General features: G+C 36.1%; 1 protein-coding gene across 14 annotated transcripts in view; it reads right to left on the reverse strand.

The window, feature by feature from the left end:
- Positions 1–490: 490 nt before the first annotated feature.
- The window catches only part of SLIT2 (slit guidance ligand 2), a 254,614-nt gene continuing 234,367 nt past the window's right edge, over positions 491–20,737 (reverse strand). For 5 of the 14 annotated variants that reach the window (XM_039699031.1, XM_039699032.1, XM_039699029.1 and 2 more), the window contains 7 exons: positions 19,513–19,650; positions 19,180–19,420; positions 18,712–18,842; positions 13,434–13,588; positions 7,986–8,274; positions 3,637–3,848; positions 494–2,553 (listed from right to left, as the gene is read on the reverse strand). In XM_039699031.1, coding sequence (XP_039554965.1) covers positions 2,312–2,553; positions 3,637–3,848; positions 7,986–8,274; positions 13,434–13,588; positions 18,712–18,842; positions 19,180–19,420; positions 19,513–19,650 — 1,408 coding nt within the window. In that variant the 3' untranslated portion in view covers positions 494–2,311. Of the gene's footprint in view, positions 2,554–3,197; positions 3,287–3,636; positions 3,849–7,985; positions 8,275–13,433; positions 13,589–18,711; positions 18,843–19,179; positions 19,421–19,512; positions 19,651–20,737 lie in introns of all 14 variants that reach the window. The other 9 variants (XM_039699028.1, XM_039699025.1, XM_039699026.1 and 6 more) reach the window with 5 other exon arrangements.

Below are 20,737 nucleotides of genomic sequence, written 5' to 3' on the forward strand. Positions count from 1 at the left end.
TCTATACAAAGACAGAAAGCAATTCAGCTCCAGATGCAGGGACTTTGAGCTCCAAGAGATCTTTCCATACCCAAGAATACTGTTTAAGGCCTGTTAGGCAAAAACGTCTTCTTTCTCCTCAAAGCTACTCCTATTTACAGCAGATTTTTTAGCAGTCACAGAAACTACAAAGAAGCCCTCACACAAAAGGCTGTTTCACTGGATATTTAGACAAATACTAAAGCAGACTAAGTAAAATAAACACAGAATTATTTGTAAAAAATATATTAGAAAAAATAAACCTGGTTAAGTAGCATCCCATTCAATTGCTCACATTTAAAATACTTAGCCAAAAATTAGTGAAACTGAATTCCTTTAAAGAATCATATTACTTGCTAGAACAACTGTCAAATTGCCATTTTTATAACCACCAAGGTATTAGGATAGACTCAAATTGTCCTTTTCTGCAGTGTACTATATTTATAAGTAGTTTTCTTAGTTTTGGTATAAGTTCATCTGAGTTCATAATGCACAGACATTTTCAGATGTCACTGCCTCTAGGTGTAATTATCCCAAGTCAATTCCTTCTTCATCTTTTCAGCAAGGAATACACTAGATTTAGGGTTGGGTTTTATTTTGTTTTTTTACCAAATAGTCTTTGCAACAGATGTTTAATTAAAGACTGCTAGACAATTTAAACTTCTCAGAAGAATACAAATAAAAGCTGTTAATGAAGTAAATATCTGTTTAATTTACAAACATCAGTAGCATTACTGATATCAGTCCAAATATGACAAAGCACACTGCATTACACATGTACATCTAACTTTTTTGTAAAAAAAATAATAAAATAAAATTGAAAAAACATCTGCATTTTTACAGGGTACCCTGGGTTTTACTGAAAGAAGAACACAACCCACTATTGATTACCAGTTCTACATTATAATTTAGCAGCAACATGTTAACATGGGGAACATTAGGGGCAGTAAAGTAGTTTTATTATTTGGGGAAAATCACAGTTTTTGATAGCACAGCCTTTTTTTCTTTTTTATAAAAAAGGTAAAGAACTCCATAGGAATATTAATTTATAAAGATCTATCTTCTAATGGAATTTTCTACACGCCATCTTATTTTCTGTAAGTATTGTATATAGGGAAAATTAACTTCTCTACAATTGTCATCTAGTGTAAAGACACTTTCTGTAATATATTACAGGTTCTTGGAAGGTGTCCTGAATATCTGCTATATGTGAAACTGCAAATTGTCACCACTTTCTATTCAGTGACACCAAGTGGTCAGATTCTAAGGAAAAGGAAAAGGGAATGGAAAGGAAAAAACAGACTGAAAACATTTACCCCAAGACGACATGCTACGTTAGTTCTATTGCAAAAAAATCCTGATTTTTAAGACCTTTAAAAAAATTACAAAAATACTGGGACAAATATAAATTAATATATATTAAAGCATTGAAAAACAGTAAAAGGGATGGCCTAAAAGGGTTAAGTACAATGTACTTTGATACAATAAATATTTCTCAATGAAACCCAATACTGTATAGAGTTGTTTAGAACTCATAGAAACAGAAATCCATATTATTACTAATTTATCCATCAATAATCTATTTTATCATCCCCAGAACATTTATATTACAAAAATTAATACTGTAAAAGGGAAGATAAACACTTTTTTATGCTTCTTTTGCTAACATGCTGACATAAAAGTACACATTATCAGGAGATTTCAGGATTATAGTATATTCTTGTATCTCCTTTTTCCCATTCATTAAATGAGACCCCATCTTCTCAAGATGCTTAATAATTCCAAAAGACAAAATGTGTTTCAAACAATTGTTATTTCTGTATAATCTGATTCTTTTTGCTCATAAAGCTTCCTCATCCATAGATAAGTGATTGGTATGGTCTGTCAAGACAATAAAATAGATTGATACGAAAGTGAAAAAACAAGCCTCATGTTCTGGTCAGTATTTCATCTCTGAGCTGTTAAGTTGAAAGTCACATGTGTATAGTGTCAGTGTATCTTCAGCATGTTATAAAGAAGAATCCATGTTAAAAGCAGTTAAAGTTTCCCATTTCTGCTGCAATGTTACCAGGTCTTTTTTTTTTTCTTCAAAGCTCCTCTTGGGTATGAGAAGTCTCAGTTCAAGCACTTGAATCTTTTTTTCAATGAAGAAAAAGTCTTTATTCTCATAATAAAAATAAGTCTGTTCTGTATTTTACAATATATTTCAAATATTTCCACTATGAAGCATTAATTAGTCCGACACGGTCAATAAGTATACAACATTTTCAAAAGACAAGTGTGACAGGGACACTTAGGAGGGACAATTTGTACAGCCACACTTCACCACTTTTTCAACCTCGTCCACAAAGGAGGACCCGTCGGTGCACTCGAAGGAGTATTTCCGCCGCTTGCTCCGCAGGGGCCCGCAGCACTGCCCGGCGGAGCACCCGCCTTTACATTCTAGTCTCGATACCTTCTTGGTCGTCTGGCACGCAGCATACCCTTGCTGCTTTTGGTAGTAATCTCGGACTCGTTCCCCTCGACAAGAGATTTCTGTGGGAAACAACGTTTAAAATAAGAGGTAGAATTTTGAGAGGCGGGTCAAAGAATGTGTAACACAGGAAGGTGCTGTGTTGCTATTTGCAGTTGGGATTGGTATTTTAAAGTTTGACTGAGACTGTGTATTGGAAACCAGTGTATTCCAAACCTCATGTGATTAATGCTGGGTTTCATTCCCTATACCTCCTATTTTTGGTAAAGCTTATATTATGTATGTGTAAACCATAAATACGAAGCTATTACAATGACAAGAAAATTGGAAGCTTAAATCTTTTCCTCTTTTATAAAAATACACATCTTCTGTTGCTATACTGCTTGCAGCTGGTTCTGTTTACCATAGGGAAATGTTTCAGAGAGCATGCAATTTAATTTATTAGACCTGGAGTTTAATATTATTCAAACTCTTATTTAATATAAGTTACATTCCGCCAACTTCATAAATTACTGAGGTATAAAGGCAGCTAAAAATGAGACATCTGTTAAAAGTTCTACAACCATATTCTTCTATTCACATCTATGTACAATACAAAATAAATGCCATCTGGGGTAAGGGTAAAAGAGGGAGAGGGAGAGCTTTGATAGACAAAGGAGAAAGAAAAAGGTAGGGGGAAAAGTCATCCTGTTTTCATCCATCTCACCTGCATAATTCGCTGTGATAAATCAGTTGAAGCTGAGAGGTCAAAAGTAGAGTTTGTGATAAAACTAGGAGCAGAATCATTGGATTTGGCTTCTCAGTTGCAGAAGGTAGAGAAACAATAAATACAGAAAGATACAGCAGGTAAAAGGTAATAGTTAAATATAGTAAAAATGTGTTTCTGAATAAAGGCAAAAAAAAAGAAATGTTTTCACAGCAAAACGTTTGATGAAAAAATCCTCAAAATGCAAACAAATTCATGGAAAAGGCTTGGTTTTTCTCTCAAGATAAAGTCTTATGGTAGAAAAAAAGCAACAAATGTGTGTGTTGTGGAAAAAAAAAAATTGGTCATGTTTTTGGCTGTTCATGTGCTTGGCTGTTCATGTTTTACTAAAAAAGCCTATTTTCTAAGACCACAACAACATGAATGAATTTTTTTTTACCTTTATCACAACTGTCCCCCGTGTATCCGCTGCCGCATTCGCAATATGGTTTCCCAAGTCCTGAAAGCCTACATTTGCCATGTTTACACCTGATGGATTGGCAGGGGTTAAGCAGCATTTCCTCTTCATCACAGAGGACTCCCCCATGTCCCTGCAGGCATTTACAACTGTATGAAAATGCATTGATCGGCAAGCAGGTACCATGCACACATCTACAGGGGAAACAAGCCCAAGAGAATAAAAATAAATTATTCATCAAAGTTCAGGCTAAGCAACATTAACTACAAATACTTTGGACTGTACTCAGAAGAAATTGCTTTTGTTTCTAATGGACTTTTTCAGTGAGATGCAGTGAAGTGGTTTATAATTGGTATGCAGGTTTACACAAAACAAGCCGCAGTACAGAACTCCCTCTCACCAGAAAATAGCCACTGTAGATGTGTTATGGAAAAATTTTACAGGCCACAGGTATTAAAAACATTTTCTGTCTACCTACATTTTCAGCATGCTTTTGAAAAGAACACGGTGAAATGACAAAGAAAAAAGAAACTCACCTGAAATTTTGGTTCGTGTATAATTTAAAAGAAACTCCACATTGTCACTCATGAAATATGGGGCTCCCAGCACAAAGACAGGTCAGGCACTCCCTAAGAGAAGCTATTCTGACTCAAGCAATGGCACTTTCGAGTTGAACATGTGCTTTCCCTTCAAATACAGTAGTCTGTATTGCCAACTGCAAGTAGCAGGGCCTTGTAACATCTGAGGCAGTTCTGTGCTTCACTGCAAGGCAACAGCACTCCCCCAGAATTCAGACCAAACCTCACACTAGGTGAGGCTGTGCATTGTCAAGTCTCACCCAAAGTGAATAAAGCAGCTAATTTCCCAGTTGAGCTTCGATAAACATTTGGGTCAGGCTCAAATCTCGTTGTTAATACACAAAAGATTGTGAGTTAATCTGTATCTGCTAAGTTTTTATGTACAAAACTTAGTGTATGTATGGGAACAAACAGCTGGTCTTACTTCTCTTGGAGAGAGAGGTGGTGTTTCCCAAAAGGAGGATGCTTAATTACCTGTTCCTAGCTGTAAGCTGAACATTAGGGGATTTCTTCTGAAACCACCACCAATGACTTGGAATAAAGTTACTTCCCTTTCCTCATTTGGCAGCACAGGATCAATAACTTCCTTCCAAAAATAATATTATTCTCTTTAACTGTTGTTTCCATAGAAAATTTTTCTATCTACATGCTGTTTCCTAGGGAGATCATAGTGAAAATTCCTCAGTGGGGAGGAATGCAGTCTTGACATACAAGTCACCCTTTGTGAAGTTTCTGCTCTCTAATATTTTTCCTCTCTATAGTGTACAACTCTTGAACTCACAGTCCCCTTAGTATGTTATGACAGCCACCTTAATAAACGAAAAAAATGAGATAAAAAAAGATAAAAATCCCATTTGATCTAAAATAAAATAATTAGTTTCAAATTGAAGATAGCAAAAATTAATTTAAAATTGCATGCTGTCTTAAAAGAAGAATTCTATTAAGACGCAATATCTCCTTTTGAAAGGAGCAACATCTCATTTTGAAATTTTTAGGATAACATAACCAGTCTGGGATTAAAACCTGCAAATATAAAACTAATAGGTTAAGCACCTCCTACTTCTCTATTAGTCTGTATTTTGAAGCAACCACATTCTCTACAAAAATTAAAAATTGTTCCTGTGGTTGAAGTCTGATATTTCAAAACTATTATTAAGCAATTCAAAATGGAAGGCATAGACAGTATCACAGGACAGATAGCTTTTGTTTATTTTTCATTATGTTCAGCATTTGATCTTTTCACCGTTTATAAACATCTACTTTAGCACATCTGATCTACAGTTACTCAGGTGGCACTGAGATCCTGCCACACTCTATACAGGCTTTAGATATTAAAGAAATCTGTGTCAAGGTCTTTGGTAAAGTTTTGCTTTGACTGAGAAGATAATTAAATTTTGGCTAATGCTAATTGTCATCCTTTTCTTTCCACCTGCTCTTTGAAGCTCTAAATTTCATGTTCAGACTGTACTGTAAGGAACATCATGCTAAGTGCAAACTCTTGGGCACAGTTTCATCTCATCTAATTTTAGGTACCTGTGTCAGGCACTCAAGCTGGATGTATAATTGCCATAAGCTCCAGACACAGTCAGTCATGGGGAGAAATGAGATTATCTAGAGGATGATTAGACAACTTGAAGTGTTATTTATTCTTTTGAAATGTTCTTATTCCTTTACTGACTAGAGAACAAACTTTGGTCACTGTATTTTGAATTCAAACACCTCAGTAAAGGTGTCAGTAAAGTAAATGTGTCTTAAGCCTTTTCATGATGCGCAGGGATCTCTAGAAGATCATCTTCATTTTTGAAACAGAGATCACAGTGAAATTTTGTTGCTCAGATAAAGCAGAATGTCAAACTGTATTAGATGGATAAAATGCATCTATTCAGGAAACAATTTAGAGATGAATCAAGAAATACAGAATGAAAATCCCCAGGAAGTAAAGAACAACAAAGCCCTCCTCCACTCCAAATAAAAAAAAAATGGTTTGACTTTCTCTCTTAAAAGCTCACAGCACTGCATACAGCTGAAACAAACCAAATAACAAACAAACTAAATACTTTAAAGAGCAAACAAAATATTAACGCTGTGCTCACTTACTTCTGTCTTTGATACTCCCTACATCTGATACTGATAACTTCATAATTTGCTGCAAAAAAGCACTCAGTTTGGGTGCTAATGTGCACAGTTATAAGAACCAAAAAAGAATGTAATATTTCAAGGACAGTTTAAAGAAATTCTCTGCCTTTTCTGATAGTAGAACTTGTGGGTATAGTTTGATGTTGTTTTTTAATCTTGAAGTAATGAAATGTAAAGTCACATTTTCATTTTATAACCTGCTGTGACTACCTTTCTTTAAAGTTACTGTGAAAGAGGACAGTTAAAAAAAACAGTAAAAAATTAAATGCTCTAATGATTTCCTTCAAAACCTGACTGCTCTAGTTCTGGGAAGAATTCAAAACTTTAAAGGTAGTGAAGGAGTCTATAACCAATATAAATAAAACTGTGTTGCAAAGCATGCTAACTGCTGTAAAAAACTTTAAAGGTTCAGACTCTCCACATACTATGTGAAAAAATGATTTAAACATCATTTTGCGTGGGAGTTGAAAATCATCTTATTAGAATCTCTTAGAAAACTTAGGCCACTGCTCCTTAAAAGCCAAATATTACATAGGCAAATGCTGCACTGAAAAAGCAACAGCCAAAAGACCCAAGCAGGCTTGCTTTAACAGAAAAAAAAAATATTTGCCAAGCTGTAATAAGGACAGTAGTAAGGACAAACAGAATGGCATTGTGTTACCCAAGATGAACAAATACAAACTAACTTTGAACTTCTGAAGTTTCTGATCTTCTTGTGCTGGGAGTCCATGAACCCAAATAGAATCTGTCTCAACAGTAAATTTGGAAAATGAATATGCATAGATATCAATACTATCATATACACAATTACACATATATTTTTCTATCTCCACGCACTTATAGACAAGAATCTTTCTATAGACATATATAAATATCTAAACTAAAATTTTCTGCTCAAATTAGTAAATAGAATACCACACTCAGACTTAAACAGAAGTTCACCATAAAGATTGAAATCTATTTTCCTACTAAAACCTGGGGTAATCTTAAAATATAAAATATTAGGTATATCTATTGTATAATTTCTCAAAAACACAGAAAATATTATTATTATTATTATTATTATCACTAATAATAATATTAATGGTTTAATGACCTCATTCTTTATAACTGAAAATAAGAAAATAGAGTTTTTTCCATTTGCAACTGCTTCGTCTACTGTATAATTTCTCAAAAACACTGAAAATATTATTGTTATTATTATTATCACTAATAATAATATTAATGGTTTAATGACCTCATTCTTTATAACTGAAAATAAGAAAATAGAGTTTTTTCCATTTGCAACTGCTTCAAAATTATTTTTGTGCCAAGGGTCGTACCCACAGTTGCATCAGTGCATCTCATTATGAAAGAAGCCCATACAGAAGTATGCAAGAGCATCTCCCAGGCTTTAGGCAGAACTTCAGTGAGATGTGTGAATCTGCTCCCCTGAACTGGGGACTTTCCCTCATTTGGTTTATGGAAAGAACATATGCTAAAATCTGGATTCTGTTTTCATTTTACATGCCCAGGTTACATTGCTTCTTGCAAGTGCGAACTTTTATGAAAAAAATACACATAACAGGAGACATATGTGCACATTATACAACTGTTTTTTCTTGAGGAAGGACATACTTATTTCCGAGACATGGGTCGTTGGTTTGTTGGTCACAGAGCGGTCCGGTCCAGCCGCCTTCGCACTCACAGGAGAAGCCTGACTGGCTGGTAGCGTGGCATGTGCCATGCACACAAACTTTCTTATGACAAGGCTCACAACCTGGCAGAATTCCCACTTGCAGGGGCACATTTCTGAAGTCCTGGAGTTCGCTGTTGATGTACAGATTACGGATGCAGCCATGGAAGCTAGTGCCATTCTGCCCTGGCGACTGGCGCAAAGCTGCTATGTTGTTTTTCACAGGCATGCCTAGGAAATTAACAATAGCAAATAATCAGTATAATAATCTCACAATTTTCTATACCATTTTATCCATTTTTAAAATACTTTTAAAGGAATGCTTCTTCTAAGTTAATTATTCTTAGGTATTCAAACTAGAACCATGAACAATAATCTAGTTTTTGGAAATTGTCCTCGTTGTCAAGTATGTGTGTAAACCAGCTCCAAACCTGTAAGTCTCTAAGTCATGCTTAAGAGACGAATATAAGACTTCACCAGAAAAGAAGCTCAGAGCTGTGAAAAGGTCAGCTTTGCCTGGTTTTGACCTAGTGCATTTAAGTCCAAGATAGCACACAGTTTCTGAATCCCAGGAAAACAAAGGTTGTTGAAATTTAGCAGCTGATATGTAATTTTTTTGTAAGCTAAGATACTCAAATCCAGAAGAATTTAGTAGAACCAACTCATCAAAATGAAGCTAGCATACACATTTCAAATGTGAGTTTTACTCCTACCCCATGCTTTTTGTTTTCTTTTACCTTATTGCCAACATATTAGCCTATAGCAGATAGTTCTTAAGAGAGTGCTTTCTAATAATGAATACACAAATGCCCAAATGAGTCCTGAGATTCACAAGTGAAGGAAATCAAAGTGCACTGAACATTAAAAAGGATCTGTCTACCTTAAAATAAATATTCTTATTAGCTGCATAGGTTTATTCCTAGACGAAATCAACAATTTTCATTCTGGTACTTAAATAAGGACAAGAAAGCAGCAATGTTCTGCATAGTTGCTCCTTAACCACGTAAACTGATGCTTCTAATAACTACCTATATTACTCTGAACAGTTAAGAGTCATGCAGAAATACTGTGTAACCTAATGAAGTAGACCTGCCTTTCATTTAGAGGTTATTGTAATTTCATTTGTGCTAGGCTCCAGTGATTACAGAAATGAACAATACTGTATCCACATTGTTGAAGAGCCTAATCTTCTTTGATCTTATCAGTTAAGTAAGTGTATGGTGTTTGTGTGGCCAGGCTTTGGGTAGTGGGCAGGCTACAGACACTTCTCTGAGAATCTGCCAGAATGGTCCTCCATGTGCAAGAGAGCCAATGTGTCCTGGATGGACCAATCAAGTCTGCCTAGGCCAAACCAGTCAGTGATGGTAGCATCAGCTGTGTGATAATATACCTATAAAGGAAAAAAACCCAAAAGAGTAATTGTGCAGATGTGACCAGAGAGGAATGAGACTATTTGAGGAGCAGCTCTGCAGACACTGAGGTCAGCAAGGCAGGAGGGGGAGGAGGTGCTCCAGGTACTGGAGCTGAGATTCCCATGCAGCCCGTGGTGCAGCCCATGGTGAGGTGGCTGTGCTCCAGAAGCCCGTGGATGTTCACAGGGGAGCAGGTGGGTGCTTCAGAGAAAACTGTGGCCCCATGGGAATCCTGTACTGGAGCAGGCTCCTGCCAGGACCTGTGAGGAGAGGAGACCCCACTGGAGCAGGTTTCCCTCGGACTTGTGACCCTGAGGGGGTCCCAAGCAGCAGCTTGTTCCTGAAGAACTGCATCCCATGGGAAAAAAGGGAACCATGCAGGAGCAGTTTGTGGAGAACTGTCTCCCATGGGAGGGACCCCACACTGGAAGAGGGGAAGGACTCCTTTCTCTGAGGAGGAAACAATGGCACAAACAATGAGATGAACTGACCGTGACCCATATTTCTCATGTGCCTGCACTGCTTGTAGGAAGGAGATAGAGATCTGGGAGGGAGGGGGGAAGTTGAGCCTGAGAAGGAGGGAAGGGTGGGGGGAAGGTGTCTTTAAAAAATGCTTTACCTCTCCTTATCCTACTGATTTGGACTGGTAATACATTAAATTAATTTCTTCAAGTTGAGTCTGTTTTGCCACATCAGTAATCATTGAGGGATCTGTCCCTGTCCGCATCTCAACTTATGAGCTTCCGTTGAATTTTGTCTCGCCTGTCCAGCTGAGGAGGGAGGTGAAAGAGGAGCTTTCAATCTCCTCACATCTACCTGCCATATTCTCAAACCAGGGACAGAGCAGAGTTATCAATACCCCTTCACCCTGTTGGCTCCCTTGAAAGCCACACTCAGATAATGTTCATAGAAAATGCTTGGAGTATCTCAGCAGAATAGATGCACTGAAGTTACTTTTTGTAAAAATAAAAGGTGTATAAATCTAAGCACACCAATGCAACGCTAAACTAGATGTTATACTTGAAAGTGTCAGGAAACTTACATGTGATTTTGAGCCATATAAGCACATATGTATGATACCAGGCAATAAGTGGCATGTCACACATGCTTCAGAAGTTTTTAGTTTATTTTCTCTAATAAGGGAGACATTTGGAAACAATGCAAACATATGCACAAGCTTTCAGCCTATACACTTTTGCTTCTTCTAGCAAGATATCAAATGTCAGAAGGCCAAAGTGTGTGTAAACCTGCTTATATTCTTTAGCAATATTTCTTAGATAATTTTAATATAAAGATTCTTTACCAGTTAGGAAAAAACTGACATAGAAACAACATAGACAAATATTTCAGATCGATTTTTGGCAAGGTAAGAGTAGTTCCCACCCCCTTTAAAGCTTTTGGATGCTGAATCTGAGTGCAGGTAAATTACTGTTCAAGGAGGCAAATGGTAGGAATCTCTCTTAAATAACAGTCACACAGTAAAACTGTCGAAACAAGTATCTAATTCTAGAAGCTGCCAGAACAGAGCAGGCACAAATGAGAAGCAGCTGATACTCTACCTGTCTCAGAAATAGGGACATCCATGAAAGAAGGTGCCACTCTCAACTAGTAAAATATGCTCTAATTTCCGAGAGAAGAATGTGAAGTATCAGTGATGTCTGTGACTCCTTTGAAGAATTTTTGAGAAGAAACAGATTGTCCCTTAAGAATTCTTACAAAAGCCATGCACTTTCAATATGATTTACTGAAATTTGTTACAGAAAGACTGAAAAATAACAAGCACGTGTATTCTGACCACACACTCCATACACTTGGAAGAGGCAAAAAACCTCCAAAAGGTATAAATCAATTAGTGCAGTTTAAAAGTAACATTAAAAAAAAAAAGGGCGGGGGAGGGGAATCAGAGTGAGAGGGAATGAGAGAGAATGAGAGCACACACTGTACAAGGGCTTGCTGTTAAGTCTGAATTTCAGCCTGCCAACTGAGGTGATGCTTATCAGAAATGCCATTTTAGCAGGAAAGTGGTAAGAGTAAGTGTAAGCTACATGATGATTTAGGTGTCAAACTAAGACTTTGGCAAAGATAAAAATACTGCAAAAAAAACCTAGTGAGAATTTAAGTTCTTAACTGATGAAAATGTGTAATCAAATTCCCTAAAAAATCTAGATATAGTTGGATAAGAAAAAATTATTGAATCTCAAAAAGATGGGTGATATAAAGATACAAGAGTGAAAATTACCTGTCTTGAGAATTTAAAAAATCATAAACAGATAAATTAGATAAGAAGAGGAAAATTAAGATCTGAATGCCAACCTACTGGTTTTTTTTTTCCTTTATTTTTTTTACAATGTGCTTTTTTGATTGTTTTTTATTGTTTTTTGGATCAACATTTTCTATGACAGCAGAAATAATTGTCTGTTTGGAGCCTGAATGTGAAGAATTATAATAGAATAAACACGGAAGCTCCCGAAGGAACATGCACTAGAATGCAAAAGATTGCTGCTTTTAAGTATCAAACCACTAAGAGAAAAGGTTATTTCCAAAAGTTATTTTTCTGATACTTGAAGATGACAATGCAGATTAGTACAATTCTATTAATGGAGGTACAGATCTGCAGGGTGAAGAAGCAAGGAGGAGAACCATGTGTCACAAATCAGCACTGCAGTGGTAAGAATGTGCCCAGAATAAATGTTTACAGTTGGCAGTCTGGCCTCATTTCATCAAAAGGTGCTTATAACAGACAGGAGGATTATTGTTCTGCAGTAAGCTTTCAAGTAGTACAATTAGCCTCAGCAGTCATTAAACAAACTGATGTTGATAATAAAGTAAGCAAGCAAATAGTGTCCTATCAAGAGTCAAGGACCCCCTCTTCCAAATGTGGCACAGGACACTATGTAAACAGAAGTGATACACAGGAAAAAATGCAATGTGCATTTTTGCAGGGCAATCCACATTTGAAGGCATCAGTACATCAAAGAAATGTACTACTGATGGCATGATTTTTTGCAAGGAGGCAAGATGCTTAAGTCTAAAGTTATTCTCAGTCATAAAAGAAATAGGCAAAAGAAAAAGAAAGAACATTTTTTTAACAGAAAGAACAGATCAGAAGGAAACTTCTTACATTCCTGTTGTAAGAGTATAATGTTAAACTAAGTAGAACACGAAAATCTGTAGCATTTAAAAAGTATTTAAAAACCATGCTGAATCTCGGCACTCTAAGAACTTAGACTTGCTACCAAGTAAGGAGGCACTAAGTGTTGGCTGAATTTCCTGACTTTTACCTAGATTGCACAGGTCCATAGAAATCCAGCAGGAACTGCTAGTTAAAACAATGTGTTTGAACTCACAGTTCTATGGAGTAACTGACATCAAATGATCAAAATTTTTCAAATAATTTAGCTGCTCAAGTTAAACAAACAATTAAACAAACAATTTTTTTTCCTCAAAACAAAACCCAAGCTCTGACACATACAGTGAGGCAGCTGTCTGGGCACATTCTTACCTAAGTCCTAACTCTTATCAGGCCTAAGCAGTAACATCTCCAGACATAAATTATACTTCATGGCTTTACACATTGCTATCATTTCTTGCAGATATCAATACCGGGAAATAGGAATGTAAAATGAGAAAAACAGAACGCCACCATTCTACGCTTTCTGAATAGACATTACTAAATCTTCATGCAGCTAAACAATGTTAAGCACACTTCTTCAGTATAATAAAAGGCTAAATAACAGCAGAAAATTACGAAATTTTACAGTCACAGAAAATAAACATAATTATAAAAAAGCAACCAGTTTGAGGATATATTATTTCTTAAAATTGAAGCTATTGACATTAACTGCCAAAGTTTCACCTTAAGGTGTCATGTCAATGAATGGGTCTCTTTAAGAAATACAATGAATGTGTTTCTTAAAGCATGTTACCATAGTAAATTATCTATAATACCTCTAGTAAGAAGCAGTAAAATCCTCTTACCTCCTACATACAGCGGAGAATCAAAGTTCAGAGTGGATTGTTTGGACAAATTGGTAATTATCTTGGGGTTTCCTCCATCAATAGATAAAGATAGAATCTGATCCATAGCTAGCAGCTCCACAATGTGGAAATTGCCATCATTAATTGTTTCCACACTGCAAAATAAATGTTAATAATAAACAGTTGATGGTCAGGTTATAACAATTTTTTACATTTTTCCCCTTTAAGAGTCAATATAGTTTCAGATCAGAATTTCCCTAGGAGTGCATTCCCGTGAAAATTATATTTTAAGCAAAGACATGAACATATGCCTAAACACCAATAGAATACAACATCCCTTCTTCTGGACTAATGATGACAGGGCTGGAGTACCTTTTCTATGAAGACAGGCTGAGGGAGTTGGGGCTCTTCAGCCTGGAGAAGAGAAGACCTTATAGCAGCTTTTCAACATTGAAAGGGGGCTTGTCAGAAATATGGAGAGAGACTTTAACCAGGCCCTGTAGCAAAAGGACACAGCCCAACAGTTTTAAACTGAGAGAGGGTAGATATGGACCAGATAGAATCTATGAAGTAAAAGAAGTGACATAAACAAAAAAAAAAAAAAGTTCTTTAGTATGGTTAATATGAAACACTGGGACAGGTTGCCAGTGGAAGCTGTCCCTGCCCATAACAAAGAACATGGAACTAGGTGATTGTTTAAGGGCCTTTCCAACCTAAACCATTATGTGATTCTAATGTTACTCAAAGATCATATTTGCATGCAAATCTGTGTGTATCCTACATTTTGCAGAGTATTGGGTTTACACGTCTTGCAAGAACTAGCTGATTGTTTAAAGGCCTTTCCAACATTATGTGATTCTAATGTTACTCAAAGATCATATTTGCATGCAAATCTGTGTGTATCCTACATTTTGCAGAGTATTGGGTTTACACGTCTTGCAAGCATGAAAGCCTGAGTCAACTCCAGTGATACATAAATCTATTTCATGGAATATGGAACTGAATCTAACTTTAGTCCTGCCGGACAAATTTGTATCATTGGTCCAGACAGCTCCACTGACACTTGCAATAAAGTTGTTATCTTTATTTGGTGTGGTTACTTAAGTGTGTTCAGCTTATGGTTAGTACAGTGAATATGAATGCTGTATTTTTTTTTCTCGTCTACATATACCATTTTCTTCTGCTCACTAACAAGATATGAATTCACCAGTAGGAGAATGCCTGAAGCTTCTGTTCTCAAGGTGAAAATGCTTGCTTCAAGCATGGTGCTTACCCTGCCTAAGGACAAGCTTACTCATGCTGCTAGGCACAAAAAATGGCTACCAGTGCTTATCAGCCTCAATATCTATATAGCAAGTGCTTAAGTGCAGGAACTACTCTGCACTTGAACACAGCTTAAATACATTACAGAAGGAAGAATATCTTTACTCAATTCTGAGACTGAATATAATATTGTACATGCATAACTTGTAGTCCATTTTCCACTGGAGAAATAGAGCTGATTATATGCATGGAAGGTGTGAGTTGTAGTCCAGAGACCAGACATTAAAAACATTCCCATGAAAGCCTTTATTTGTTTCAGGGCACCATCAAATAAGTGAGCTTAATCCTTTGAAAAAAGTTATTTAAATGAACCAATTGTATGATAGCCTGAAATGGACAGTCACACAGTCAATTAGCTCTTCTCATTGAGAAAGCAAGATAGCTGAAAGGGATTAAGTTCCTAAATCTCAAGGCAAGAGTCAAGCAAATTACCTTAAAACATCCTTAGTGATGTTTTAATTAACCTAACTGCTTTTGTCCTGGAACAGATCAGCAGCACACTTGGTCACTCACAGCTGTGACACATTAAATAGCTTTGTAGCCATTTATTACCAACTCTGTGAAGAGCCTTTGCTCACTGTGGATCAAAGATCTGCATGGTAGCATGCATGTTTTACATAAACCCAGCTCTGTTTGAGAGTGCAAACACATGACAGAGCAGACACTGGCACAATAAACACTTTATGGGAGCTGCCAGGAGGGGGACTGCCAGTTTCCACAGGGGGAAAGCAAATGGTCAGGGTTTATCATTCCTAAAGAGAAAGATTTATTCAAGGTATCAAGAGTTTGATCTGATCAAGCAATATAAAAGATGCTATGATTAAGTTACTTAACACATTTCACTGAATCCAGGCAAAAAAAAGTGCTAAAATTCAAAGTGCATATAACTTCTTGACTTCAGGAAGCAAGAAACCTTGATGTAATGTTCTTGTTTCAAGGAAACTTATTTTACAACTTCTAAACTTTCACTCAATAGTATTTAGAAGAATAAGAGCAACACAAAAAATGCATTATGCATTTTTAGAGCCAGGGTGATTCCAGGGATATACAAACCATAATGTGTAAAGGGAATGTGTCTCTGATAAGAATGATTATTAAAAGCCTCTGGTTTAAACTGTTTCACTGGTAAAAATTTACTGCAGAAAGAGAAGCCCTCCTAGGTAAGGGTGGCTTAAATTGAAGAGGAAATAAACCCAAGGCATATCTGCAATATTTCCTGCCAATGCACTTACATTACTTCTTGCCCATTTCCCATTGGAGATATGAGAGTTGAATGCATAGATCGTAATGAAAAGCTGTAAGAAGAACTGATTTAAGGCTTCTGGTACTCTGTAGAAGAATAATGATCTGGGAATAAATAGTCCCACATTTCCAATAAATATATTATGAAAACTAGTTTACAGAATGAAAATATTTTTTTTCTTTTATGTAAAAAACAGTTAACATTTAAAAATGGATGCCCGGACAGAATAAAACACAAGTGGATCCAATTTTTCCAAATAACCATCTCCAATGAATGAATATTATTTACTGGTCTTGGCAATGCCATAATTTAGTTTCTCAGATTGACTGATGACTGCCTTTGGGATGATGGCTCTTCCTGCACTCAGTTCCCATGAACTGGGAGCACAGGAGGGAGGCAAAAGGGAGGGACTGAAGGAAGGACTGGAAACATTCCAGGAGACAGCTTTAATAGGTAACAAAAGTACAGAAAGACAACATGCAATGAATGGATAAAAAAAAGGTAAGACCTCAAAAAGGGCAGGAGATATCACAAAGATTCTGGGAGGTTAATACAGAAAGACCTGGAAATAAGGAAGGGATTTGAGTAAAATGTGTAAAAGATTCTGTGCTACAACATACTTCTTTCTAGAATGTGAAATAGAAATTAAACAGTACACAATTTGTAGAGCTCTCACTAGGTGCACATATATACCTATGCACAAGTGTGGAAATGTATATATGGCTTCCAAAATAGAATGATGAAACCACAGACTCATTCAGGTTGGAAAAGACCTCTAAGATCATCAAGTCCAGCAACTAAACCAGCACTGCCAAGTCCACCACCAAACAATGTCCCTAAGTGCCACATCTACACTTCTGTTAAATGCCTCCATGAACAGTGACTACACCACTTCCCTGGGCAGTCTATTCCAATGCTTGACAACCATTTATGTGATGAAATTTTTCCTAATATGCAATCTAAGCCTCTCCTGGTGCAACTTGAGGCCTTTTCTTCTTGTCCTATTGCTTGTTATTTGTGAGCAGAGTCTGACCCTCACCTGGCTACAATCTTCTTTCAGACTCATAGAAAGAGATAAAGTATGCCCTCAGCCTTGCCTCAACAGAGAAGACTTCACAGGATAGCTTTCAAATATCTCAGAAACTCACCATCATGCATATCAGAAATGAAATGGAGGTTAATAACAATAACAGAAACAAAACTAACACTAAAAGTGTGTATGTGCTTCAATAAACACCTGTGTCACTCTGTAATGTGTCACTACATTTCCTGTCCCTTTTTCACTACACTTGCATTCTTCATTTGTCACATAATTCAAAAGAGACAATAAACAACGTAGGGGCGATGCTTCATATTATTTTGTAACAGCAACCTAATTCGGACTCTTTGTAAATTGCTCACTTTGTTATGAACTCCCTCCATGCTTATGTTTTTGTTTTTTGGTTGTTTTTTTTTTTTTTATGTGTGAGTACTGTTTTTCAATTTTTCTCAATTTATCTTTATAGATAAGTATAATGGACAAGTGTGAATTACCAGTATTTATTATATTTCAATAATGCCAGAGAAAGCTTAAATTTATGGAAAGGAAATGTATGTTTTGAAAGAGAAGAAGTATTCAAAATAGATTATAGAAATGGGAGCCAAAATAACTTGGAAGTACATATGACCCTCATAAGCATTCCTATTGCTTCTTATTCTCAGACAGATGTACCTATTGAAATAAAAATCAACAAAAATAATTAAACTCCTGAAAAAAGGATCTAAATTTATTGTGTAGCCCTAACCCAGATAGAAAAGAAAAAATAATATTCTTTTGAATAGGAGTATAGTAATTTATAAAAATCATTTGTTTTCACTGAAATGTCCCTAATAGGATGCAGAACAGTGTCACTGTTACAAACTCTAGAAAGCAAATACACCTATATATAATTTTACAATAAAAGGTGCAAAGAACATTCAAAGAAAACTGATTTCATACTTCCCTTTTACCTCTGAAAGTAATATTAGCACCAAGAGGGCAGTCAAGGCCAGGAAGTGATGCCTCTTGTCTTTCTGCTCACTCTTGCAATGACTGTTTGTTAATTCCTGTGAAGTTATACAATACCTCACAAAAAATTCAGGTGGTAATTTTTCAGAAAGCCAGAGAAATATGATTAAAAAAACCCCTTAAAAATTATGCTACAGAAGCAGCTGTAGATTCTTTCTCTTAATGACTTTGGAAGCAAAAGCCATTTCTTTTTCAAAGGTAGTGCCTTTTTACAGAATCAAGTTTTTAGCTTTCTCTTCACTTGCCAGGGAAAAATACCACATTATATGACTGCCTAACAGAGAAAAGAAGAGAAGCTTCTATTTAATTTCTGCCTAAACAGTGTATTTTTTCATTTTACTCAGCACACTAGGAAATTATTTGGCCGTTACAACTAAGAAAAAACTCCACTGCTACATGTCAGCTTTACAAATGAATAAATATTCTGCTGAAAGCTGACTCTTATTCTATTTTAATGCATCAAATAATATATTATTTGTCTGACATAACTGCATTAGAGTTACTTGCCAACCAAATCACGTATTTTTGGCAAGAAGTTTTACGTGTCTGACAACACATTAATTTGCATATATTTCTTTTATTTATGTATTAAAAAAATGTGACTTTGATATGAGTAATGAATGTAGGTTTTGTTTCAGTTACAAATGTGTTTCATCCAGATTCACCTGTAAATAGCAGAGGCTGGATATGATCCTGTGTCATAGCTGACCCTCACTCTACCCCGGTACAGTTCCACTGCTATATGATCTTTATCGCCTTTGTACAGCAGGATCCCACTGTCTTCATCTGTGGCAATCTAGTTAAAAGATAGAAATATTTAGAAACCACAAAAATTAGGTACTTAATAAAAATGGGGTATTAAGTGAATCTCTAAATTTACTGACATAGTCTGTTACTTCATTATAAAATCCTTTTTGAAGGACAACCTGACAAAACTCTTTCTCTTCCTATCAATAAGCCCATCTACTTCAATGTGAATATAGAGTGATTGCACTAACTCTTCTAGATTTTTAGCTCAGACTATGAAAAGCTCTTTGAGTGAGCCAATGACAACTTTGGGTCATTTTCCACATAATGAAAAGTCATTTACTCTCTTTTCCAGAAAAGAGAATACACAACAGAAGCAAGCTTACCTGTAGAGTGATATTGGTTTGGGGGCGTATCTTAGCTGAAGGGATTTGCAGATAGGACTCTTTGTTGACAAAGTTTATACTAATCAGCTTTTCACATTTCTCACCCTGGTAGCCTGATAAACACTGACAGATTGGTTCACTTTCTTTTATGATACACTGGGCCCCATTTTGACATTCGTAATTATCACAAGGGCTGGTGCGAGGTAGAACCATTGGCGGTGAAAACTCACAAAACAAGCCACTAAATGAAAACAGAAAACAATCAGTATTTCCAAGAAAAAACAACTGCAACAGAAGACATCCATGTTTGTGTTGCCTTCAGATCTTTCTCACCTGTACCCTTCTGGGCAAACGCACGTGTATCCATTAACTGCATCAGTGCACTGCGCTCCGTTTTTACACTTGTTGTCCTGGCAGTCATCAAAGTCAATATCACAGTGCTCACCTACATATCCAGGTGTGCAATCACATCTGTAAAACAGCAAAGCAAACCGGATAGCACAGTGACTTTTAATGACCCAGTGTGATTATAACAAAGTTAAGGAGCTACTGTATTGTTCAAAAATCAAGGGAAAAGAGGCATTACTAATACTTTATGTGCAAAGACATTATAGCTTCATCATACTTAGATGGGGAATTTACATATGTAATGAATACACGTTTGCTAATTAAAATGTTTGCACACCTGCTGTTATATTGAAGAATTCTGTGCAAATCTAGAGAGCCCTCATGAATAATTTAGGCAGTTTTGAGAATTTATGAGCGACACAGAATGTTACAGGATGTTTTTCATGGCTGCAAACACTAAACATAACCAATATGCTTGGCTGGTGAAACCAAGACAAATAATCTGCAGCTTGTTCTGATGGTTATTTTCTTTGTCAACTGAACAGCCATGAACAGACCAATGGTGTGTTTATGCAGTTTAAAGGTTATGCATAATTTTTTTGCTTCTAAGGTTCCACCAGTCTGATTTACTAAAAATAGCTCCATGGTTGGTGAACTAACCGAAGTCTCAAAACCAATCATCTGTCCTCACTGAAGCCCCACTGGTCTAGAAACAGCCCATCCTCAAGAGAGTATGCAATGATCTTTGTTTGTTGGTTTGTTTGGGTTTTTTTTCCCATGTGAAAGTCTCATTGCTAATGCTAGTGGCATTCCTCGAGGGAATGCTCTTTTAGAGGTCTGTGCAAATGCTCAGAACTTTGTAAAAAAATAATGGAAAATATTACAAATCCATGAATCCATATTTTTTTTTTTAAATTAAGATGTCTTTAATTGATTTCATTAGATCTTGTGATTTCCTCCTCATTTATTTTACTACCTAAAATTTTCTCTAAGCTGGCTAGAGTGATTTTAAATGGCCATGTAAGTTTAAATTTAGCACTTCAATCAAATAGGTTTCATTTTTTATTCAACAACAGGTATGAACAAGACAAAGGAAAAAGAATATAAAGCAATCTATCAGAAGTCTGACTAAGATACATTCTGAAGTATACTGCATGTGTTATTTTCTGATTTAAAAGTAACAGGAAAGAATAATGAACTGGACAGTAGA

The sequence above is a fragment of the Passer montanus genome, unplaced genomic scaffold (assembly GCF_014805655.1).
Source record: "Passer montanus isolate IOZ18808 unplaced genomic scaffold, ASM1480565v1 scaffold13, whole genome shotgun sequence".
NCBI lineage: Eukaryota > Metazoa > Chordata > Aves > Passeriformes > Passeridae > Passer > Passer montanus.